Raw genomic sequence first — 26,619 nt, forward strand, 5'->3', positions numbered from 1 at the left:
TGAAAGACATTTTGACAAAATAACGTTTTTTATTCATAACACTATGTGAACTTCAACTGCGACCATCAACAATACAACCAAAACACCAGACTAAAACGGAACCTAACCTAACCCCCTAAGTCTCCCTGTCCGCCACTACATTTTTTTAAACTTGGCAACACCGTTTAGAGTGCCGGCTAGTAAAAGCATATAAAAAGGTCCAAATGTACCTGGCCGCTGCCGCATCTGTTTTAATTGTGTCCAAGTAAAAACCGTACTACGTTGCCAAGTGGCTTTTTGACCGCTTAACAATATATTTTCGGGAATATTTTAATAGGACGCCTCTGATTATATCTAATGCGACGGCAACTGTAGAAGGAGAAAGAAATAGTTTTAAAAACTGCGTCATTGATGATGCGGTGGCCTTTTCTCATCTGATTCGAGCTCTACCCATATTTCAGAGATTTAGAATAAGTTTTATTTTTATTTATGGGTATGGGGCAAAAGAAAAAAAATTTAGTATTGAACAAATTTTTTTATAGGATAATCGGTAGGTTGCGCTAATATACCTACTACGAGTACAACCATTAGCAGTCTAAGATGTTAAAATTTGTTACCGTACCATAATTTAGTAGAAATCTCCCCAACTATGTAGATAATACATACAATATTGGTGGATTTAGGTTAAGATCATTTTCAACTATCCAAATATTTAAAAATGTCCATTTCCAAAAAAAGTAGGTAGAGGTCAGAAGAATACCAGTATGACGAAGTAGCCTATAGTGGATTAACTGTGATTTTGACCAATTTTATTCTGAAAGACATAGTACAAAAATTCTCAGAAAGAATGAAAATTCCAAATATCATATTAATTGTAAGATAAAACAGTGGATATTTACCAAATTTCACAGAAATGTCTTTTTCAGGAAACTGTACCACCTTCTGTATCCCAGTGGTATTTTGTAGAAGTCCGTGGTATTTAGAGAAAGCTCACCCAGAAAAATTGTAATGACAAACTATTTTACATAAACTGGTACTTAGTGTACAAAATCAGAATACTGATTTATCCTTCGTTCCACACTGTCTGCATAAAAGAAAATTTACCATTTTTACATCAGAATAAGATCAATGAGTTATTAAAAATTGATAATGATAGAGATTTAAATTTACTGTAATAATTGCATGTCATTAATTGTGCATTCAGCCTGTCATTATCATATTGAATTGTGCTTTAAAAGATACGCCGAGAATACAAATAAGTGAATACACCAAGGAGGCTCATTTATTATTCAGGGCGGCAGTATATGGAATCAGAAGATTTAAATTAAATGTCTTAATACGGTGCTTCCTTAGTCCCGTCGAACCAGGAAACCTAAAGAGGAAATCCTTATACGCAAAGCTGCGTTTATATACAGAGCATTTTATGCTAAAGTATCTGAAAAGCGTTACATATAATTTTAAGCCAGAGCGGCCAAATTAACATAAATTTGTCGAATTTGGTATGAGTTCAAACAGGGTTGTAGTAATTGCCCGGATTTATTTTGTCGAAATAAATCCACCCACTCATAGTAATTTAAATATTGTCTTGTCTCAATAGATTTCAATTAACAATGTAAACAATTGTATGTTAATTCGCTAGAATTCCAGCTAATACGTCTAATCTAATTTATGTGTACTATTTAGCGTTACATATTTGATACATTTAGAAACGTCGCCTCTCTGAATTCTACAGCAAAACAGCAATTTAATAAGTGATAAGACACGACGTTATAATTTATTAATTAAAAATTGCGAAACTTCGGACTGTTCTATTACAGTTTTTAATGTCACGGTCATAAAGATTAGATACATAAAATCGGCTTTAGCTGAGCTGTCGTTTTAAAAATAAATTGATTTGTCCGAAGAATGTGTATTAAATACGTAATATGTGGGTATTTCTTGCCCCTGAATAATGCTGAATAACGCTCAACTAACAATGAACGAGGCGTGTTTCGGAAAATATATGTTATTAAATAGGAACGTTCAAATGTCTCAGCCTGTTTTGCAATAATCTGTTTGTGTTTTTGGTTGTTGATCTGTCCCAATTAACCAACCCACTGCTTCTGAACATCATCAGTTACTCATAATGTGGATTAAGTAAATTAAAATTAAACCATGAAGGTGTTCTCAAATTTCTGATATTTGATATACAAATTTTTAATTATTTAAATGCAGTAGGGTTTTTTTGTAATATATGTTTCTAGGTGTTTGTAACAAATTGCAAATGTCAGGGACATTAATAAATTAGAAGTGCTTAAAATTTGGTAATTACTTAACAAAAGTGAAAAGGCCAATGTGTCATTTGCCGGAGTTAGATATCCTAAAATATCCATTAATTTATGTTAATTTCTCCTAATCACCATTCACCAATTTTTTACGTGTCTGACGTCCTAAATTTAGAAACTGTAAACAAAAGTAATTTTTTACTATTCAACTGTTTCGACTAAAAAAACAGATTAAAGATCAAATATATCCTACTAAGAGAACACAATTTTGATCTACTATAAGTGAACGTTATTTTCAACTTGAAAATAGTGCAAAATTTCACTTTCCTAAAGTAAGACGAAAATCACAACCTAAAATGTAATTAAAAAATAATTGTTATACAGGGCGATAAAAAAATGCCCCACCAAGTAACAAACCTTCTAGAATTTTTTGATATTGCCAGATGAACCACTATATACAGGGTTTTTTAAATGTCCCTGAAAGGGTATTTTATCATAAGGTGAAAATTGTTATCAGGTATTTTAGTCAATAATGAAACCTGTTGCTCTTTGCTTAAAGTTTAAACTCAGATATCCGGAAACTGGTTGGGTAAAACTTCGTTAAACCTTGACTGCTTATTAAAGGAATGATGAAGATGGTGGACCATCAAGAGAAAGATTGCAGCTTTCACCTTGTGGCAAAAGGTAGACCATTTGAAGTACCCTGTAAAATCATTACGAAGTTGACAAGAATTCAAAAATGCCAGAGGTCACTAGAATAATTATTAAAATTTCCAGAAACCTCTAAAACCTTCCAATCTTTCAAAAATTGTTTGATACTACGAAATGCGTCTAGAAATGTCACAGTCTCCATATAAACGTCTTACCTTCGAAGTAACCTTCCTTGTAAACTTCTCAATAATTTATTATAAGCTCCAGGTGCATATAGAGTAATTTTAAAATTGTCAAAAGCTCAGAAAACCTATTTTTAGGATTACCAGATTATCTCTGGTAACTCTAAATAACTAACATTGTTTGCGTCATTCAAACCAACCCAACGAAACGCCAAATTAACTTCATTTCAACATAAATAAATTTTTTTGTTTGTCAATAAGCATGACTTTTGAAATTTGTCTATCATCCTACTTTAGTTTGATTTTCCGAATTAAGATTAAAATTAGCTATACAAAACCGATGGTAAGCAGATGCTATGTTTAAAGGTCAAAGACGGTTTGAAGAAAAGTACAACTTTAGAAAATCACCCAAAGGAAATACCAGAGGCTACTATTGAAAACCTCTCAAAAATTGCTAGGGGTCTCTATAATTATCTTAGAAACGTCTAAAATTAATTTGGCAATGGCAGAGGCCTCAATAAGTACCCAGACATTCCAAGAATGTTTCAAAATAGCCAGATACCTCTAAACAGTACTGCAAACTTGCCAAAAATTACCGGACGCCACTACCTCCTAAAAAAAAACCTTTTCATTAAAATACCAGAAGCCTCTAGAGTCATTTTGGTATATCAAGATGTCTCTACATTTTACTGAACACCCCGGAAAAATTTGCTAGAGGCCTCTATAAATATCTGAAAACATGTTTTAAAATTGGCAGAGGTCTCTACTGTAGAAAAGTACAACATGAAAAACGCCCAGCCAGCTTCCATATCCTATATACAGTGGGTTCATGATAAGAGCAGCTCTAACTCTCTTTGAACAACACAATTTGGTTATAAATAAGAACACTGATTTAATAAAATTATTTGTTCCTAAAGACATAAAACAGGATCCGGCTTGTTTCTGACACTTGATACACTTTAGTTACATGCAATGTAGTTTTTTCTCAATTTGTTCCTGCACTTATTTGTATCAAACTGTAAAATGTCAGGGTCATTAATAAATTAAAGGAGCTTAAGATTTGGTACATACTAAAAACGAACAATAACACATAATTAAAATGCCACCGTGTCATTTGTCGGAGTTATATATCCTAAAATATCAAGAAATAACATCTCTTTGTTCCTTCCATTGTACCTTGAGGTCCGATTCTGCATCAGTATTGTTTCCTTAATGCGTTCTGAGATTTTTGATAAGTTTTATTTTACAGGCAAGATGCTGTGTCAACTTTGCTGTGTGGGTGCAATTGAAATATGAATAATTATCGTAAGTACAATTTTACTTAAGGATGTGGTGTTGGGTGATGTTATTGTAGGTAAAAAAAGAAAGTAGGTAAATTGCGTAATTTTGTGCTCCAAATATGAAATGGCTTGACATTTCTGTCAGTGAAGAATGATTGGCATTACACCAGTTGCCAAAATATCAGACCTTCGAAATCAGAATAACTAAAGCATTATCTGTAAGTGTATCACAGTTACAAAAAGTAAATTATTGTAAATTTGTAAATGAGGACCAATTAACCTTTAAAATTTCGTTTATGCAACCCAGATACGCCATTTATGCGAGCTGTTACAGTTTCGACACAACCCGGGTTATTATTGTTCATCTTTTACTTTTTATTTACGTTGACAGCCAGTGGTGTGCTATACGGAAATTAATCCAGTGTGTTGTAAACAAATTAATAACTTCAACTTCCACTGCAATCGGTACAGTAATCTATGATTAAAAAAAACAAAGGTCATATTTGATTCATGGTTTATATAGAAAAAACAGTCCTAAAGTTTTCATAATTAGTTATGTAATTCTAAACTGATTAGGAAACAAAGTTAGGAGATTAAATCTTTTGACATTTGAATTAATACCTTTTAAAATGTGTAACAAATAATATTCAAATGTCAGCCCAACAGTAAGTCGGAACAATGGTAATATATTCACATTATGTAATCACACTTCAATTTTCTACTTTGACTGTGATCAAAGCAAAGTGATGTTACCTTTAAAAATGACTGCAAGCTTTCCGCTTACGTGTCGCAAAACGAAGAGGTGTGCACTACTTTCTACATGCATATTAAACCAGAAACTAACAATTATTGCATTTCAGATAGCAACAGGTGAAATATTTAGTAATATTTCACGTTGACGTGAATATAGTTCCTTAAAATGCATTCGAGCAATTTCAGGACACATTAAGGTGCAGAGATTACCAAACCCTACTTTGCTTGAATATGCAATGAGAAAATAATAAAACAAGTTTAATTATTACTATTAATAATGAGTTAATAGTTGCAATAGGATTAGGAAGCACTTATTGTTAATATCTTTGAGTGGTAAAAGTTAAAATCATCGGGTGAGTGTTGCGCTTTTAAGCAGAATGCTTCGAAATTGCGAACATTGAAAAAGGCTGTTTTGTAACTTGAACCAGACAGAATTATCATCATCGGCTGCGGATGCAGGCTGATTTTTCTTTCATCGTCCTACATAAGAAAGAGAATGTATGGTCAACTGATATATTGGCCCAACTCACATAATCGAACTTGTGTAATTGTGGCCACTTTATACACGAAATGCAATAATCCATTGGCGTATTTCAACTTTTTTCACTTTCGACAACAAAAAAAAAAGACAATGCATTCAAGATTTTATCACGTAAATCACAGGGACCGATTATGGAATTTTTAAGAAACCAAAGTATACCACTTAGTGAAGATAAAAATATTTCAACTTTCAAAACTAACATTGAGTATTGTTGATTGTGGTTCTAGAGATTGCAATGTCCTTTCTGAGGCTCTCTTCCTCTAGCTTCAAGGTTTTTAGGAAGGTCAGCAGCTGGGGCTTTAAGTAAGGAATCCATTTTAATTGAGGCAGCTGCCAGCTAATTTTTTTTTCTGTTTCATCCCTATAGAAACTGGAGGTCTTGCACTCATTTAATTAAATTAACAATAATTCCGACTTTTTGAAGTTGGAACCAACATGAAACTTATGGTAATGCTCCATAAGGGAAAATGCAAAAGCTTTGCTGTTTTGGAAAGTCTTTGGGAGGGAATTAAGCAAATTTGACTAAGCTAATATGACTGTATTGTCATATTCATTGAGTTTGCTTCGGCATTCATACCATTTTTAGGCTGATTTAGTTCTTAAGTAAAACACTCTTCTTGTTCATTAATTTGTCAAAGTTTATTGGATGGTGTGTTGAAAATGAATTGACTACTCCACTTTTCTTTGTCACTCCATTTACTCTCCCAGTTGCACACACTTTATTATTTTGTCCTTTTGGTGATATATCTGAAGTGAATTTCTGCATTCCACTTCCAGTTTCTGTTTTATTCTACACTACTACATCAAAAAATTGCTTCACATTCATCACATCATTGTTCAAAATTCACATTTTAACAATCTTTGTCACAACTGTAAAATTAGGTTTATGAAGTGTGAACAAGTTATTTGATTTATCATCACTGAATAAAACTTAATCACTAACCTTCCCGGTTTTTACACATGAAGCAAATATTAATAATAAGTGACTTTACGAGTTTTCATTCATATAATATGATTCTGCATACATACAGTTTTATTTCAATTATCTCTATTTTAAGCATATTTGACACTCTTTGGCTGATCACTTTCAGAATTATTCGGAAGTTATGAAGTTGAAAGTGAAGAGAATGAGCAGATACCAGGTGGAAACAATTGAACTGATCGTAAAATGGTTATAGACGGCGCTAACGAGCTTTTGAAGCCTCAAGTAGTTGAAACGTGCCTAAAAGAGAGTGAAGTATGCACGTGCTAGTGATTTAGCGGTTTAATAAGTGAAAATAGTTGACTATGAAGATGTACGAATTGCCACAAAGTTTTACGTTTAAGTAAAATTTGAAAACTTGTATGGTGCACAAAGGTTGATTAACTATTATTAGTGCAAACTAGATACTACTATACTGATAACCAAAAATGTAAAAACCCAATACAAGAACAATCAGAGTTGAAGATGGTACCAAAACTTAAAAACGTCGTATCTCAAGTATGATATTGCTACGTTGCATAGAGTCTGTCTGTCTGTCTGTCTTTGTTGGAACGTTGCATAGAGAAGGAAAAGGGAAAAGTAACCTTCTTTTTAATTACTTGAAAAATGATACCAAAACACACAACCTAACCAAACAAATATCCATCCATGATATTGCCACATTGTACAGAAGAAAAAATGTGTGTTTGTAATATACCTGATTGATGGTGTATACGTATTTATTTGCCTAATTAAGCTAAAAAACTATATTGATTGACATTTAGTATCTTAGACAGAAAGAAAACTGAATACAGTCCTGGAATATTTTACCATCATTAAATCCTCTTTATACCAACAAAGAGCATAACACTTTAACCACTTTACATTATTCAGTACTATTTTAGGACTCCCCAGGAGTAAAGTGGTCTTTACCAATTTACGGGCACCTTAAACTTTAACCCTCAATATTCCTAGAAAGTCGAAATTTGTTTAAAAGAGAACTACACTCTAAAGGGATTAACCTTAAGAAATGTGATTGAAGATAGACAAGAATGACTCTTGGTTTTTCTGTATTTAAATATCATCCAAGCATTTAATTTCTACATTAAGTTTCTAGTTAAGAAATGAACTAGTTCATTCTACACTGTTATCTATAATCAAGGGTACTTAAAGAAGATGTTTTTTAGGTGAAAAGTCCCAGTGTCTATCAAAATGTCAGGTCGACAAGAAACATTCACTTAAAGTGATAAACCAGTGAGCAGGGGTTCTCATAATGTAATATACCACATTTGAAAAAATTAAAATGTAATAAACGAATTTCGAAATGATCCCAAGTTAAACTAAATTGGTCTATAAAGTCGAAATTCGCTTGAAACAAAACTGCACGTTAATGGAATATGGCCTAGCAATTACAACTTAATGTAAGCGAAAATGTTAAGTCAAATATATTACCAAAACAATACTAATTTTCAAAATTTTGTTTTTTTTTTCAGATATCTCTGAAAGTAAAGTTGTAAAGTTGCATTTTATTGAACTTTAAAAATTGCGCAGCTTGGCCCCCAATTTAACATTCCTTGTATCTCTTCAAATAACTCAAAAAGTAAACACTCTGTTCTTGGTACTAGCGTGCATTAGAAGCCTAAGTAATTAAAGTGTGTCTTATGCATGTGCCAGTGGTTTAGTGGTTAAAATAGTGAAACTAGAGGTAATCGCATGGTTTGGGACACAAAAATTGAAATCCCCTTTACTGACGAGACTATCCAATTCGCCCTTGGTGAAGTGATTGCCTTTACTCTAATTATGTTACCGGTTAATGACAAGAAATTACATTCGACCTTGTATGACATGAGGCCGAATATAATTACGCATCGTCTTTATGCAGGTTGCGTAGGTAGAAAGTCTTAAATATCTCCGGTGGAAGAAATATCGTCCAATATGCATATTTGAATATTTAAATTTGATTTTAGGAAAAAAAATTAAAACACTACGTGTCCTAAACCCAAGATGTTAAAGCCGATCCTGTAATCAGTATGTTGCAGCACGCTACAAGAACGAATTATTTCGTGTCTTGTGGGTTAAGCTGAAAATGTAGTAACTAGTTGCAATAAGCAAACACAAGTAACTGATTTATCATTATAACCAGGATTCCTAGACCAGTAGTGGGTGTCGGTGATGGAAGGGGCCAAGACTAGACAGTCGACCACTTCTGACCTTGCTAAGGTTAAGGCAGTTCTAGGTTCTATTAGCTAACAACTAGTAGTATAATCAACTCAATTCGCTTCATATGGTATTTCTTCCTTCATTCACTCAGTCTTGTTACATGGTAGTCAATGAACCAGTTCAAGTTTATTACTGCTAATAAAAGGGCAACAAATTTCTTATGTTAGACAATGTCCACTGAAATATAATGCTTACAGTTATGTGAGCAGGCTCAAGTACAGTTTTTTCAGTCAACATGGAGATAAAATCCTAGTTCATTTGAATATCTGATGATAAAACAACGCACAACTGGTGGTTATAATTGCAATTATTCTGAGGTTTGTTGGTATAGAAGAGACAATAGAAATCTTAGCAGGAGAATTATCGACGGAGTAAAAATATCGATACCAGCCACGGCTCTGATAGATGAATGACCTATACCTGGCCATCCCGAAACGAGTTTTGGTGAGGAGAGCCCAATAAAGTAAAAAAGAAACAACTGATAAATGAGAAGCGGGCGCGGCCAATGTAATTATACCAAAATATCTACGATGTCTTTTTATGTACAAAATGCAACAAAACAACCAATTGCGTTTTACATACCAGACATTGGGTGTGATTTTATGAGCTTTACTGTTACTGACCCATTAACAATCCCAATTGACTTACCATTTTGAACTCAGTAGTGTTTAACATTCGAGATGCTTACCTGAAACAGAAATATTTACGTCATTATTGTGAAAATAAAGTTAGTAAAAATCTTGCGCAAACATTCAAGTTAAAACCATTGTTCCACCAAATTATAACATATATTGACTTCTGGTAAAATGCTCTGAAGGTCTGTCCTCTCTAAAATTTTCTTGATACATATTCTTCGATTGAGAGAGAAAAGAAACTGCTCTTAATTAAACGTAGGTGTATAATATACCTACACACCCATCGGCATATACATGCATATGAATGAACAACTATAAAGTCAAGTACAAATAAAAACCTGATTTATCGTTAATCGCAGCAAACCGCTTTTATTTGAAATTCGATTGTAACTACTCAGGTCCTAAGATAGTTGATTTCCGAGAGAAAAAACCAGTTATGACCGCGTGCACGAAAAAACAAGTTAAGGTAGGTTATGTTTAGCAACAACTTGCACTAAGTGGAGTGTCCCAAATTCCTACTCAACTGGAATATCAACATTAAAAAATACTGTACACATTTGAACCTATATTTTAAACTTGTTTCATCTTTTGAATACGTAATTATTTGTGTGGTTTGTGTTTACGCACCTTACGAGCTTGTTTCCATTCATAATGTTACCTTCCCGGTTTTGTGCTACTATGCATTTGAATAACGGCGCTTCCGTTTAGTTTTTTTCTTGCTTTTACGTTTGTTCCTTTAATTACCAACTGGATTACTTAGCAGCATTGAAGGTTTAGTGATTCCATTCGTTTAAATTCGAATTTATAAAAGTTTAGTTCCAAATTCAAGGCTGCTCATTAAGAAATATTTAAATTTTAATTAATGTCTCCTTTCTATTCACATGAATTACTAATGTTTCACTTTGCGAGTCATCTTTTGGTCTTCAGGTAAAACCTAATGCTTTTTTTTCTTATAAAATGCGTCATTCTTTAATCTCTGATTAAAAAAAAATACAGACCCAAAAGCAAAAGGCAGAATTTCATTACAATTATTAACTGATTGGGTTTAGAGATATTTTGACTGTAGCTATTTTAAGGGCATTACGTGAGCAACATTATACAGGGTTAAGTGGTCTTGGTGTTGTTTGAACACACATTTTTGGTTAAATAATAAGCTACATGTGTAGTGACGTAACATGATAACTTTTAAACTACTTAGAACACCCAAACATAAACCTACTTACAATAATATTAACTTTTTAACCGAAATTTCGTTATACTTATCCCTAAAAGTATAGTGGGTAGTTATGAAGCCAGGTCACTTGTCAGGGTTTAAAATAATCTCCAAACTCGTCAATACCTAATGCACAAAGCTTGTAAATCCTTTAAATCTTTAAATTAAAAGTTGCCAAATGTTGATTTCCAAAAGCATTATACCGTATTAATCAAATTTGACCTAAAACCCTAATAGTTGGATTAATAAATCAATAGTTGTTAATATTTTTCCTCTTCAATTTGAAATTAACAAAATGAATTGTTGTTTTACTATTTGATAAATCGGTTTCTCTTTTGAACATGTTAAAGAACTCAATTAATGGACAGCATTAAAGTTCATACTTGCATTTACAATTAAATAAAATTAAGAAAACTTATTTGTCCATACAAATTCAATCTTAAAGACAGAATGAACTTTAAGTAAAGCAGGTTATATAGGAATGTTACTTCGTGAGTTTTGATTTTTTTTTTAAATGTAAGGTTTTAAAAATTGTTTTAATTTTTCTACCACCTCTTTTCTTTTTTTTTTCCCGTCTACGTTTTACTGTACCATTGCCGTGATCTCCACACTAGTGCGGTAAAAGTTATGTAGATTACTAGTGTGGTATGAGCTTTTTTATAGTAACGAGTGGAAAATTGACATTGCTTATGGTGAGCACACAAGTCCATTAATTTGCCATACCACACTAGTATTCACGCAAATGTTCATGTGTTCATCATCTAAAAATTTCTAAATTTTGTTGAATCCTGGATGATATGAGTCACATTTGTTTAACTTGCTTTTTCTATAGGAGTTTAACTGCTGCATTTTCATAATCCAGGAAAATATGATACAAATGTCGTTCAATTCCCAAACATCTATACTAGTATATTTGGGAATTGACAGACAGGAAATTGACAGAGATAGAAATAGAGATTTAAACAGGACAGACTTACAGAAAGAAATGTAAGTCAAAGTGAGATGAAGAAAGACATTTCTTTTCTATTTTCTTGCATAGTTCCATTGTATCTCCATCTCTTTTACAAACCATGAATACTCTTGTTACAGTTACTTTTTGAGAACCATGCCTCGTTTGGAGGAATATTCTAAACTTGCACAAATGCTATTCCCTTATGCAGTTGTAAGTTTCTGTATGTTCTAATTCATAAGGTCCATGTACAGGGTGGCCAAATAAGATTGCGAGGTACTGTATCTCGGAAACAAAAAATGACACATGTTTGAAACAAAAATTGTATTAAGTATATTATAACAAAAATTGTATTAAGTGTATTAAGGCCATAAGGAATACTAACAACTAAAATATTTTCCTAATTCCAGCGTAGCATCTACATGAAATCAGTGGCAACAACGAATGTTTGTTCGACAACCCTAGTAACAGATGCTATTTGTTGATTCTGTTGATTAACCTAGGGAGTTTTTGCTCTAATCAGTTTTTCTCTAAATGTTGTCGTTTTCAAGATATTGACTGTTAAACATTGGATTTTTTACTATTTGGAAGACTGTAACAGGCGAACGGTTGAAGATAGAGTAAAACAGTTTACATATTCCTATCTTACTTTTTTCTATCTATCAGATGCTGATATTTTAAAAATTTTCAAAAAACAAAAAAATACAAAAAATTTTGAAAATACCATCCTAAGATAGATTTCAAAAAAGTAAGAGGAATATGTAAGCCGTTTTGCTCTATCTTCAACCGTTCGCCTGCTATAGCATTCCAATATTTAACAGTTAATATCTCGAAAACGACAACATTTAAAGAGATACTGATTACAAAAACTTACTAGACTAAGCAACAGAATCAAGATATAGCATCAGTTACTAGAGTTGTCTAACGAAAATCCGTTGTTGCGACTAATTTCATGTAGATGCGGCAACGCTGGATTCACGAAATTAATTTAGATGTATTCCTTATGTCCATATTTCTTTAAAAAAATTTTGTTTCAAACATGTATGATTTCTTTTTCCTAGATTCAGTACCTCGCATTCTTAGTTTGCCACCCTGTACGTTTAGTATATTTGTCAAATTAGTGTAACGCAGATTATACTATTCACTAATCATGAAATTTTATTTATTTTTTTTGTTTCTCATTTACTTAATGTCAGAAAACACTAAAGTGTTCGACAGTTCTGGGTTTTTAAATTAATTTTCAGCACCTGGCATCTTCAAAATAATGCATTCTAGAACTAGTGTTGATACAACAAATTATATTATTTCTTTCTCTGAAAGCACAAAAGTTAGTACAAAATACCTTATTCAGTACTATGTTGATTTATCATATTTGTAGACCAAAATAATGTAATATAATTTACCATTCGACAAACAGTAAACCCTCCTTTGGATTAATAAATGTTTTGAATACATCCACGCTAACCAATTCCATAATAAAAATACCAATAAAGTAAATAGTAACGACCGAAACCTTAGTGGTAAAATTAGTATGGAAACTTCCACGCAGTAGAAGCCTTTAAATGCTTAATAGTTGGTAATAATATGTCGTATTGAACACCATTTATTTTCATTTTCTTGAGGCTAAAATCATTATTATAATCATTAGAACTATCTTGCATCGAAGAACAAGTCCAGCAGACAGCGTTCGAACTCTAGGTTCAAGGTAATTCATTTAGGTAATAAGCAAATAGTAACCGACGTAACCGATAGTGACTTCCATATTGCCAGTTGGATGAACAATCAAGTAAGCGTAAAGGATTTGCAGATTTTTTCATGACAGGAATCAAAATTGATTAGGAAGTTGCGTAGAAAATTGAATATTAAGGATAATTGTTTAATTAGTCGGTTACCAAGTTTTAAATTTACTTATTACCACATTGACGATGTCCTTATATTGAATTAGGCAACTCGACATATATTGTTAGTGTAATGTCCATGTTGGCCTTCGATTTTGGCTGCAAAATTTAAAAATTCATCTTGGTAGAATACTGAACGTTTATTTTTTATTATGGCCACATGAACAACATATTACCTACAGGAAATGGGTTTATTTTTTAACCAATTACAAACTGTCTCACTGTTAATTAAAGAAGGTTTCCATGGTCATTTTTCTGGTAATTATTTCATACAATTCCTTAGGCGAGAGAAGACGTTTTTAGGAATTTATTGATTTAAACTTTTCCTAAAAACGCGATCCAAATAAATATTCCTCTTATGGACTTCAGGAACTCGAAACTGAATCGGGCCTTTATCGACTGCTTAGTATGGAAGTGAGTTGCAGACATGAACAGTTATGACATTCCAAGAACTCTTCTTAACGTCCAGCCTTCGTCTTAACAATATCTGTTTTGGTTATTCTAAAAACATTGCACAAAATTTAAAAGAGAACTGCAGTTATGTTAATTAGATGTAACTTCCCTAGATAAAAGTAGGGAACATTGAGGCTTTGCATGCAAAACGGGCTATAAATTGTTGAACAAAATTAAAAATTTATTCACGTTAAGTCATTTAAGCTAAGGCTTACATAACGTTTAACATTAATTTCAAAACACTGCGTATGCAAATCGACGTCCCATTTAGGATATTAAGTAGTTGAAAGATTACTATCTATTATAGTTCTGAGATGCAGTTCATGTTTGTTTTTTTGTTAGTTTATACTATATTAAAAACTATCGAAGGTAAAATTATATATTATTAAATATTTAAGTGTTTTTGTTTCTTTGCATGTGATACAACAACGTATGTACATCAGTTTCTTTTAAAAGAACCGATGCTATCCAAGGCCGTCATCCAAAGCTCCAATGTGTATTAATTAAAACTTTCAATCTTGGGATAATAAAATATCCTCCTGTACGCATTTTTATATAGAGCGCGGTGTTTTTACCTAATAAATCAATTATTTCAATGAACGCATTTCTGCATTCAAATAAGTGTAAAAGGTACGTTAATTGCCAATTACTACTATATAAGAACCGGAAAATAAAATGATTTCCATTTCTTATACTGATTGCTTTCGGTCATGCATTATATATGGTTCATCGGAAATGGCTCACATTATCATTTCTTAATTATCTATGTTTTTTGTCCCTTGATGTCTGCAAATATCTCAACCCTTATTAAAGAAAATGAACACAATTTTATTTTTCTATAACTTCTTTAAATAGTTTTCATGTAAGAAAAGTTTCAAACTTGGCCTTAATGGTTACAGTAACCTCGAATTTATGAGGAAGAATTAATTGGTGACGAAAGATAATAGTTTTTACAATTATTTCACTGTGTGGGAATAAGACATTGTATCTCAAATTGGTATCTCGATAAATAGGTTATTTTGGATTTTCCAAAAATTGGGAAAAACCCCAACTTTTGGTTGTAGTTTACTTTATTTTTTACAGAGTGTTTCAGAATATGTTTTACAAACTAATAAGCCATGAAGGAAATGCAGGAAATAGCATTCTATAGACAAATGTCACAGCTTTAGTTTTCAGAGATACAGGGTGTTAAAGTTGTTGAAGGCAAACTACAGATTCACAGATAAGGAACTATTAAGAAAGCTAATTACATGACTTTTACTTTCCAACTTTGGTTAATGTCAAATTGACATTTTCTTTTATGTTTAAACTTAACGACTTGTTAGATTGTCAGATATTTTCGAAAACATAGGGTAACTTTTTTCCCTATGTAGAAGAAGCCATCTGGAAAAAGTGTCACATTGACACCAAACTAAGTTTCTTCAGCCACTGAACTGAATAATTTTTTATTAGGATTATCAAATCATGCACGACACTTAGCAAAACTGTTACTCGATCAGCCATCAGCAGTATTCTGTAACACTCTGTATAATCATTTGTTTAGCCGTGTGTCACAACTTTATAAATGGTAAATTCAGATGAGCGTTACCTTGAAATAAAAGAAAAACTATTATTTTTTCTTCTGTGTCACTGTCAATTGCAGATTTTACGCCATCCTGGTTATATGTTTGATAATGTAGAATTGTCAGGTCTGCTCGGTTATAATAGAATGTAATGTGCTATCAAACTACGCAGAGTGTACTATTACACAACCAATGAAAAGTCTAAATGAGCAACATTTGCGTAAATATCACTACGGTGGAGAAGTGTGTGATTGGTCAGGAAAGAACAAACTGAAAGCTGCTATTCAACAACTATTTAACATTTAAACTATTTATGAAAATATAAGCCCACTGTGATTTCGAAAAAGTGTTACTTCTAAAGTCTAAGTCTAAAATCTAATATTTAAGTCAGGATATACTAGAAAAATAAGTTAAGCCGACCCTGTAGCGTATGTACAGGAGTGACTTCCACACAACCACAACAGTAGATGATTTTGATTTTAATTTACGGTGTGACTATATTTAAGGGCTAGTATCCAAAATGACCAAATATTTATTAGTGGTGACAATGTCAATGTATAGAGAGGCCTAAATCATCTAATCACCTAAAGGATACATTTGGGTCGTTATGTATATTGCCTGTCTAACCAAACATTTCTGTCCTAATCTCCTAATTATATAAGTTTTTGGGTATAGTCCAGAATAAGTTTTATACTTTTATAACTAATATTTACTATTTACATTCAAACACTAAACTGAAAGCAATGGCCTTTGTTTTTGTAAATGTTCATTATGCGTTAAATTTAAAACTTATTAATCGGTTTTTTTAATACAAATTTGTGTCAACTTTCACGGTTTTTAATAACAATTTTTCAAGAATTTAAAAAAACATCTTATGCAGTACAGTTATACACAAAATTCCAAAAAAAAAAGTTATGTTTATTTTGAAAATTACCTTTTAATATAAATCATTTTGGACACCCATAATAACAGTTTCTCGTTGTTACGGTTACAAAAATCCCAAATGTAGAACCAATTTGAGGCACGGTGTATTTACAAGACTTATTATATGCTAATCAGTCCGGTTAAGCTTTACGAATCCTGCTCTCAGTTATTTCAATTTAATACGAATGAGCATGTGACCAACAAAAAACCACTCGAACATCGTGATTGCTCTTCTCGTTAAAGATATGTAGGTAATAGTCAAACTGATCGAATACCCTATTAGCAGAGGATTTTGCAATAATTCTTTAATGTTTGTTATTAACTGTAATGGGATACTCTTCTTGTAATATAACGTCTTTATATCGGATTCTGAAAAAGCTACCTACGTATTTTATTAAGTCAGGTTAACATGCAACTTTGTATAGCAAATTTTTTGTTAATGGGAGCTCATTCATCAACGAGCAAAATTGTCACAGCTCAAGGGCATTAAGCCAAAAATGGTGTGGCCGCTTTCCAACTTACTGTCATGACCCAAAAATGTTTACCACACGGATTATGCAAAATTATGGCTTCAATCTTAGGGACCGCCACTGATATATTCTAGGACAGTGGTTATTTTATTGAAGCTATACAGGCTATCGTTTATTTGGTTTAATACACGGCGAGTTATCAACTTTTCCAAAGAGTTTAATAAGAGTGATTATTTCCAAGTATATAAAATAATTGCGTACTGCGTGTACTCCAGCAGATTAGATTATCTTCGCCTACTGTTGCGACTGTTTACTCGTTTGGGTGTGGTCACTATCAACGAACATATTATGTACTATCGGTCCTAATTTGTAAGAGAATAAATATTGTTTTCTCTTGCACTTTATTTAATAGTAACGTCGTTTTAGAATTGCACTTTAAACAACGTCGCCAGTGTTTTAATAACTCTTGCAAAACCATTTATACGAATCTACATGGAAATGGAATGAAAATCATTGCCGTCCTCATAAATTCACACTTATATAACATTCTCACTCTGTCATGCCAGATTCTTACCTCAATTACACTGTGATATAAGTACAACATTAAAATGTATTCTACTGTGTCTGAAAATTTTTAAACCAACTCACAGGCACGCCACTGTCAAATTCGACTTGTCCTCTTAAGTCTTTTATTTCAATATCGATGGAAGCCAAGCTGTTAGAGTGCTGCGTGGGCTATAAGTATATTTCAAATATTCCCCGTCTGTGCGTTGACGACTATTCTCAATTACATACAAAATGCGAAGTAATAACAATAAATCTTTATTAATTCAAAAGTTGGAATAATATTCGCCTAAATCATGATAAAGTGAAACCGAATTAGCAGTTCTGCAACTAACGTGGTGGAATTTAATTATTCCCAAGGCCATGGAATTCTTATCATAAATAAGAGTTATATAAGGCAAGCTTTGATATATAGATATAACACAAAACTGTATGCAACGGAACTTTGCATGTTCTTATTTATCTACGTTTGACCAAACACTATAGGAGAAATAATGTATTGCTTTAAGCTTTATATATAATTTATTTCCGCGTAATACAGATTTTTTTATCTTTAAAAACAGATTACGCGTTGGACGTTACGTTTTAGTTACCAGTTGATAAGATTTCTATATAATAACTTTATTGAAAATTCCAATTCCAAAACATTTAAGCTAAATTATTAATAGCTAATTAAAAGTTTCAAGGTAAAATAGCGAGATGTTTATTATTCAACATTACTCGGCATCGAACTGAATGTATGTAATTGTTGTTTATTCCCATTTGAATACCGTAAGATTTTTCCTTTAAATTTTATTTATTACTCATGACAATCGTATGTTAAGGAACTGCTGGAATTGTCCTGATTACATATATAATGCAGTGACAGCTAGTAGGTTTAAATACTACATCAATCAGTGTAAGAAGCAAAGACAATTTTGCTTTCAGGGTAAATTTTTATTATGCTGTAAAACACTTTATTATCAGTCATTAATTAGTCTGGATTGTAAACACCAATATCATTCACTTTTTAACTACATAGTAATTTTAATTATTACAACCGCTTTTTAAAAAATATGTTTTTAAATTAATTCATTTTTGAAAACACTTTTGGGTGTGTGTTGTTTAATGAGTTTTTGGAATACAAGTTGCAGCAGGAAAGTTATAAGTTATATAGGAGGGTTTTCAAGCTAATTGACTGTTGATATCTCCGAAAGTAGTTACATTTAGATCATGGCTGGCGCGCAATATTATGAACAGTTATGTTTTATGAATGTTATATTAATTTTATATGTTTATAAGGAGTGTGCAAAATGTCTATTATTATGTCTGTTATGTCAGTAGAGAATAACATGGCAATGGGTTACAACAAGCAGTCAAAGTTTCAATGATGTCTACTTCATGACTGACATGAACGTAAATATACGTCTCCTATATTTTTTTTAAATTGTGCAATTTGATGTTTAGGAAATTCCTATCACATCAGAACAAATATGTATGGCTGTATGGACGTTATTATTTATTAACAAAATACCTCCTTTTGTGAGTTATTAAAAAAAATATAAATTTGATAGTGCAGTATCTCAGAAACTATAAGAGATACAGAATCGATTAAATGAAGGCAAAGTTGGACATTATTAGATACAACGATATGCCCTTTTAAAAACATTAAAAATCCGAATACATCTGAAGATATCCAGCAAAACCGAAATTTACAAAATACGTTTTCAAAGAAATAATTCGTTTTTTGGAAGATGTAATCAGGTTCGTTTTTTTCAAATTCAGTAATACCAATATGACTTGACGCGTGACCATTATAGTCGGATTTTTGGAAATGTTAGGTTAGGTGCCCTAAAATCAAAGAAAACTCCATGCTTCCTGTCAAACTTGGGACAGTCCATACATAAGAATTCTGGTAAAATACAAGTAGTTTATACAAGATGTGTGCCACTTTTTTTTTGTTTTCTTGTAAAGGGTAAAATTTCGATTAAATTGGCAATTTGAAAGCCTTTTTATATTCAGTTTACAGCAAAAACAAAGTTTCTTGAGTTTTCCAACTTTCTTTTTTTTTAACTCAAACCCCAAACATTGTAATTTCTAGCTTCAAAACTAGCAAGTTTTCCTCATTTAACCGTCTCTGTATCTCCTACCCTAATTAGACTTTAAGACATTACAAAATAATACACTTTTTCAAGACCAAATTTAAAATATACAAGGTGTACATAAAAAAATTGGAGTAGTTTGGTTTGGGAAAAATTGAAAAAGCAACTCCTGCTTACCATTGCTTGCTTAAAAAAGATGTAAAAGAGTGTTTTTTTATTTTTTAAAAACCTAAAAAAAGTTGAAAACATGATTTCTGAATGATCCTCCATGTATAAAGGAAAAGCTAGATTAGACAGGCACCAATAAAAGATTTTTTTCAGTAGCTTAAATTGTCACTTTATATTGGATGATGTAAATTCTTACGGCCGTCATCTTGAATTTTTGCATTTTTGGAAAGCGCTTTAAAAATCCTTTTCAATGATGTACTTATGATGGTATTATTAACTTTATAAAGGGCAGAAAAACGTTTAAATTTTTGTCATAGTTGTCCTTGGAAAATGTCGCCGCCATTATGGAAAACAAATAATAATCAGTGTGCTTTATGCTACTAATTTTAATATTTTATAAAATCGCAAAAAATAAATGTCATATTTATTGATTCCTTTACTTGATTTTTGCGTAAAGAATATTGTAAAATTTGGACATTAAAAAAAACTGTGCGTTTGCGTTTAGTTTTGATTTAAGTAAGATTTTGTAAAGTTTGCTATCAAAAAGGTTGTAAATTATTTAAATAAAGTGAAAAAATATGATAACATACATACAAAAGCATACTTTTGATAGAGCAAATTTACAAAAATATTTACATTATACTTTACTTTTTTTAATGTCTAAATTTTACATTATTTTGCACGCAAAAATTAAGTAATGACGTCAATGAATAGCATTTTTTTTTTGATTCCGTAAATTATAAAAATTTGGAGATATAACCAAAGCTATAACACACAATAGTCATTTGCTTTTCTTAATGGCGTCGACATTTTCCAAGACCAATTAAGACAAAAACTTAAAGAACGTTTTTCAGTCCTCTAGAAACTAAATAATACCATAATCAAGTACATCATTGAAGAGGATTTTTAAACGCTTTAATTTCTATTTTTTTAATAATAAATTTCAATTTTCCCAAAACGGAGAAAGATCAACTCAATTTGGATACCGAGAATAACAGAGACTCTGTACAGTACACGGTATACAGGATGTGGCAGGCAGATTTTTTTAAACAGTAATGTTGTCAATGACTATTAGTAAATATAACTTTCCCAATGGATTGCAAAGTTGAAGTACTCGTTCAATTTCCACAGATTTGGGGGGGTATTGTTAACTAAAATCCATATTTCCAATCCAGGACACTGCCCTAAAAATCGAAATAACGACACTAGTTCTGGAACTGCTAAAAAAAGTGTCCAAACTTTAAATTCACTTATAATAAGACTAAACATAACAACAGAAGCTGGGCCATTTTAAATATATCCAGCATTTAAAACATTCTAAACTACTCTAGTAGAACAAAAGTCGAGTGAAACTTAATTGGACTTCGTGTATCTAACATTAAATAATATTATACGAAAGACACGTATAGATAAATCCACCTTATAACATAAGCCTAAAGCATCATAGCATGAGAACCTTGAATCTTCTTAATTCTAGCTCGCTAACACAATTAGCATAATCGGATGTGCTACATTATAAAAATACGTTCTGTCGCAATGAAAATATCTGAGGTCTGATAAAAACACCACAATAAATTTAAATCAAAGTGCAATTAAAGTCTGACAGCAACGTATTTATAACTTGAAACTCTAAAATCGACTGGGACTCTAATTTGTATTTTTATTTAATGGAGGATTGAAGTTTTAAAAAAGCGAGTCTGTTAAATTGGCTGTGAAACATTTCCTATTAGGATGTACGGTGTAAGTAATTAACTACGAGAGTCTGTTATTATAGTTTACAACGTTGATTGCTGCTTTTACAATTTTGTTTCAGACATCCTTGCTTAATTTTACATTCAAATCGACAGAGCTGTAATTTTGTCGCTAAGCAGCAAAAGGAAAAACAATTTGTTTGCTAAAGTTTTAATTGGTGTTAGTGGAAATTATTATTTGGTTGTCATTCAGTAAACATGAAAGTGCTTGTTTAATTATCCAATAAAAAGAGCAATTTATGAAGGATTATGTTTAACTATTTGCGTTCGACATAATCCTTCATAATTATGTCTTACCTATCTATTGGGTATCTGTTTTCACTCATGCATATTTTTTAGCATTAAGCTAGGAATGCATTTTGAGAAGGTTGAAATTATTACCGATACAAATCAGTAGTATACGGGTGTGCAAAATATTGGCCACATTTTGCGGTTAATGGTGAAAAGTGTACTTAATCTAGCAGTTAAATTTAACTGCCTCTTAATTTATCTGCCAATCTGAAGGAGAAAGAAACGTATATAACCTGTGACCTAGTTGTTATCTTGTTTACGTTTATATTTCCATAACGCTGATTTACTGACAAATCGTTTTATGGCATTAAAAAAATGCTTTTTGGTATACTACTACATGTTGTAGATTAATTTTAAGCCACTGGACAGGACAAAGATATCATCAGGTACAGCAGAAAAATAATTACTCCCCTTTATAAGGCGTTGTCGTATCTGAAATCTAGATAGACAATTATTAATAACCTTGATTTATAGATTTCCAGCAACACGAAAAGGAATGATATCTGTATTGTTGTAAACACCATTATTAAGAACGTTCAGTATTAAAATGCAAAGTGCTTAATCATTATTAAGCTACATTTTAGTTAATAGACGGCAAGCACTTACAAAAGTTTGTTTATATAATATATAAATGTATAAAATTACCTTTGGTATTTGCTTGTTATCTACGCTATATACTAATTAGGCACCAATGAGGAATCTTTAAAAATAATTATGACAGCCTTGATTTTAGCATCAGTATTTGTTTTTAAAATTATATTTTACCGCGAACTGTTGCATTTGTACTACAAATAGTTGGATCGTTTTCTGCTTTGCATACACCGCAATAAATCATATAATTTCCACGATCTAATCAAAATCCATTAACGTCAAATCAAAATAACAATATGGTTGTTGCAGTAGAATAATACATTTTCTGCATAGTCACAAAACTTTACTATAAACAACACAAACAAATTAACAATTGATTGTTATTTGAAAACAACATTATGATAAAAATCTTAACATTACAATTTTTAAAGCGGATGACCCATATGAAAACTTCAAGGTCGCAAACCTACGTATAAAATAATAGCCTTTACTTTAGCCTGAATAAAGAATAATTGCGAGAATTGCTGTTCCGAGAGATTGCTCGAGGTGTCTGCTAAAATATTCTTCACTTTATGGTTCGACTATAACCATATGCAAGCGCAAAACGTATATTTTCGGACACTTACGTGACTAAATTGGTTATAAAATTAAAAGACGTCTTCTCAAAAACGAAATTCACACGAACACCAAACACCTTGAGAATCGGCAAAAAGTCTGCTATACAAAAAAAAAAGAACAGTACCAAAATCATTTTATTGGTACAAGCTACGTTCACCTTAAACGAGTCATTCCCCTCGTAGCCTTCAAAAGTACGACGTGTAACCAGCAAAGGCTTATTTTGTAGCCGTATATAGTGGTATGAGTACCCGTTTATATACTACATAGTACTTTTAATAGCACTTCACTAAGTATTGCATTTTCGGTTCTCCCCTGTAACCTTCACCTTCGGATTAATTTTATTAAACTCAAAGTTGGGTATGTGGTGGCACGCAAAAATGCATGTCATTTCCTAATAAATTATTATGTTGAAACTTTAATACTAACCCAACTGTAAGTACCTGCTAAATAAAAATAGTAATTATTAAGAAACACTTTTAATAAATGTTGTAATATTATTTATCTGGATTGGTAATGTTTTAGTTTTGAAGTAGCCAAAATTTGAATCTAAAACTAAAAGCGTGTACACAGTAATTTACAAAATTAGACAAAACATGGGTTAAAAAATATTTAGTTACTCGTACTTAAATTTGCTTGAATTTCGCCTGTATTAAATTTTTTTTTAGGTAACAACGATTATTGCGAGATGTAGAATACAATAAAGACTTTTTCTTAAACCACCATGAGGGATACATGTTATAATTGTACTGGTGGACGTTAGTGAGTTATCTCAAGTAAGTTAATTTTTTTATTTCAAAAGTCTAGTAATAACTATTATTGAAACAATTACCGAATTATTATTACTGCTTAATGTCTTTGCCTGAAGCTGTTATATTATAAGCTTCTAACTTAATTTGTATACAACCTCAAACAAATATTATTATACAAAAGCTATACGCAACTTAATAGCTTTAAAAATTATTAAAAACCGTATTTTTGCTCTAAAGGTCTCTGCACCTTTTCTGAGAGCATACATGGTAGGTACATGTTTTAAATAGAAATTCTGTGTTAATATTTCAAATTTAATGAAATACATTATGATTTCCATGAAAACTTCTAAAGTTGTATGTAACATCTGAAGAATGAAATATCATACGGAAAAAACTGTAATTGTTACTTAAAGTTCTACAGTTCCGCAGTTTTGAGTTCCTTCGAAAAATGCGTCCATGAGGACTTATAGGTTATGGTAAGGGCGCTCGTCATGGTTTTTTCATATTTTTTCTTAGTTAACACCCTGAATTAGTACGGAAAGGGGTTTTTGTATTGTTTTCAAGTGATTACGATTGGAAATTAGTCAGTTCTGAATCTCAAGCCCCTGAAATTGTTGTGATACTTCGTAGAGTTAGCGATCTGGTGAGTAATTTTTTTAAAATCAATTTTGCCTTTGAATTGAAAAAAGAGGAGTATGAGGAATTTTCCCAGATAGCTCTTTTGCATGTTTGTGCCAGAGAATACTTTAAAGCTTGATTCTACTGCTAACTCAATAAAAACATTTCATTTTGCAAAACTAACCAAAAAAACGGTGAGTTTTAAGAAAAATTTTTAAAATTATTCATTTGAGTCCTTTATTATATTAAAATGTTTTGAACTGAAATCAGCTTTTAGTAAACTGGCTTATAAAGTACATTTTATGCTAAAATAGTTTCTTGTTTTATAAAAGTGTTCATTCATATCCATCATATTCAGAGGAAAAATAATAAATATATGGACATTACAGACAAAGCATTTTTGACAGTAATAGTTTTGTTAGTAGTATACGAGATCTTACCTAGTAAGTCCCACGACTGGAACGCCAACATCTTCAACCAATTCGGAAAGCACCAAAACAGTGGCACCAGGGACTTGAGCTTGATGTGGATATTGAAGAAGTCCTTGCCCATTGCCTTGTAACACGACCGAAACGGTACCAGGTGCGCGACTATTAGAGCTCACGATATTCCCCGAATTTTCATCGACAAGAACGTCTCTAATTTGTTGACTGGCCTGAATTTGATGGGCACTTATATTGTTTATAGTAATTTCTCCCGAATTGTCAGCCGAATAGATTTCGAGTCCTTTTTGGTCAGGCGTGGTTGTGTAAATGACAGTTTTGCTGCCGTCTTCGTAAATCAGATCAATTGGAGTGTCGGTTTTGTCTTCCATGTTTTGAGACGAGTAAATCTCACCTCCCTCTTTGTCGTAGAGTACTTCCGATTTCACTTGAGAGTATGAGGAATTTCGTCCTATGGCACTTTCCTCGTCTACTTCTTTTTTTAGATCCATCACGTTAACTGGTGTCATTGTGGCTAGCATTGGAGGAGAGTTTGGCATCACTTGCAGTGGAGATCTTTGTGAGGATAAAGCTTGAGATGTGGTCGGTGGAGGAGGAGGTGGAGGTGAGGATATAAGGCCGTTTTCGTCCTGCATTGGGGACGAATGGCTGGAAGAGCTTTCGATGCTTCGTCTCGTCATTGTTACAGATTAATTTGTATGGCAAGTATATATCACAGAAATTAAGTCACTGTTAATCAGTATTGCACTTCAGTTACGTATTATTAAATGTCTAGTTTTATGGCACATGTATGGCTTTCGGTTTTCACAGGCACTATCAAACGTGGCAACTCAGTCTGCAAAGAAAAATCTCAATTAGAATCAATCAAATTGCATAACGCTTAGCTATTTTATCAAATTGCATAAAACTCCTCTTTTCCTAAGTAACCTATTGTACGTCAATTACGAAAATAAAAATCAATGATTGATTACAGTGCACGGGTAATTGCGCGTTAAATAAACAATAACCCAACAAAAAAATTAATCTTGCACGACCAACCAAAGACCTGTGCTTTTAAATCAGGTACCCACTTTAAAAATATAAATACAGCTTTCAAGTTGCATTTACCGGTTCCACAAACAAGTCGTGAATGCCCTTTGTGGGTCGATTGTCAGAGGGTGGTTTCGACAACAACAGGTGATCATTGACTGGTAGGGTTACGAAACGAAAATGCTAATAATATTTTAATTTTGACGTTTGACCTAGAAGCACTGTACGGTCTCGTGTAAGTTTGAGGTCGTCTAAACCGATAGCAATTACCTGCACGTCTTTGTTAGTAACCAGATTGTCGTGAAACTAGACTGAAGTAACCAGTTTCATTCAGGAGTCGTGATTCACCCATTCATTAATCATTCACTAAAATGTATTTATACAGACTCTAAAAAAAACTAGTTTTTTGGTTTTAGTTTAAATATTAAAAAAAAGAACCTAGGTGAAGAGTTTTTGAACGATTTTCTTCTCAATCTGTTTTGAGTCATTCCGAGAACAAAAGATATTATATTTAAATTACCAGGAGGGTCTATAGTTTTGCATATAGTTTATGGCGCACTTCAATCCTCATTAGCTTAAATACTTTAAAAGAAAATAATTGAACATAAAATTTAACTATTTAGAAATCACAATGCTGGTCCTTCCTTACATTATTTTTATAGTTTAGCCTACGTCTTAGTAATTTTCAAGTATTTAAAAAACCATAAAATTACTAGTACTATTTATACACGTAAACTCGCGGATGTCATTGCCCTTACAATTTTCTTCTCCATTTTCTTAA

The 26,619-nt window shown here is 32.0% G+C and overlaps 1 protein-coding gene and 1 long non-coding RNA gene across 3 annotated transcripts in view; one reads left to right on the forward strand and one right to left on the reverse strand.

Moving 5' to 3' along the window:
* Positions 1 to 26,619, forward strand: part of LOC145738796 (uncharacterized) — a 116,485-nt gene that overhangs the window by 42,614 nt on the left and 47,252 nt on the right. The window contains exon 3 of the long non-coding RNA XR_014180862.1: positions 4,326 to 4,381. This is a non-coding gene — a long non-coding RNA (uncharacterized LOC145738796). The remainder of the gene's footprint in view (positions 1 to 4,325; positions 4,382 to 26,619) is intronic.
* Positions 1 to 26,619, reverse strand: part of grh (grainy head) — a 72,573-nt gene that overhangs the window by 42,013 nt on the left and 3,941 nt on the right. For both annotated transcript variants that reach the window (XM_081993848.1, XM_081993847.1), the window contains exon 2: positions 24,807 to 25,644. In XM_081993848.1, the coding sequence (XP_081849974.1) occupies positions 24,807 to 25,489 (683 nt within the window). In that variant the 5' untranslated portion in view covers positions 25,490 to 25,644. The remainder of the gene's footprint in view (positions 1 to 24,806; positions 25,645 to 26,619) is intronic.

This window comes from Ips typographus, linkage group LG16 (assembly GCF_016097725.1).
Source record: "Ips typographus isolate SLU linkage group LG16, UJ_Ityp_2.0, whole genome shotgun sequence".
Taxonomy (NCBI): Eukaryota; Metazoa; Arthropoda; class Insecta; order Coleoptera; family Curculionidae; genus Ips; species Ips typographus.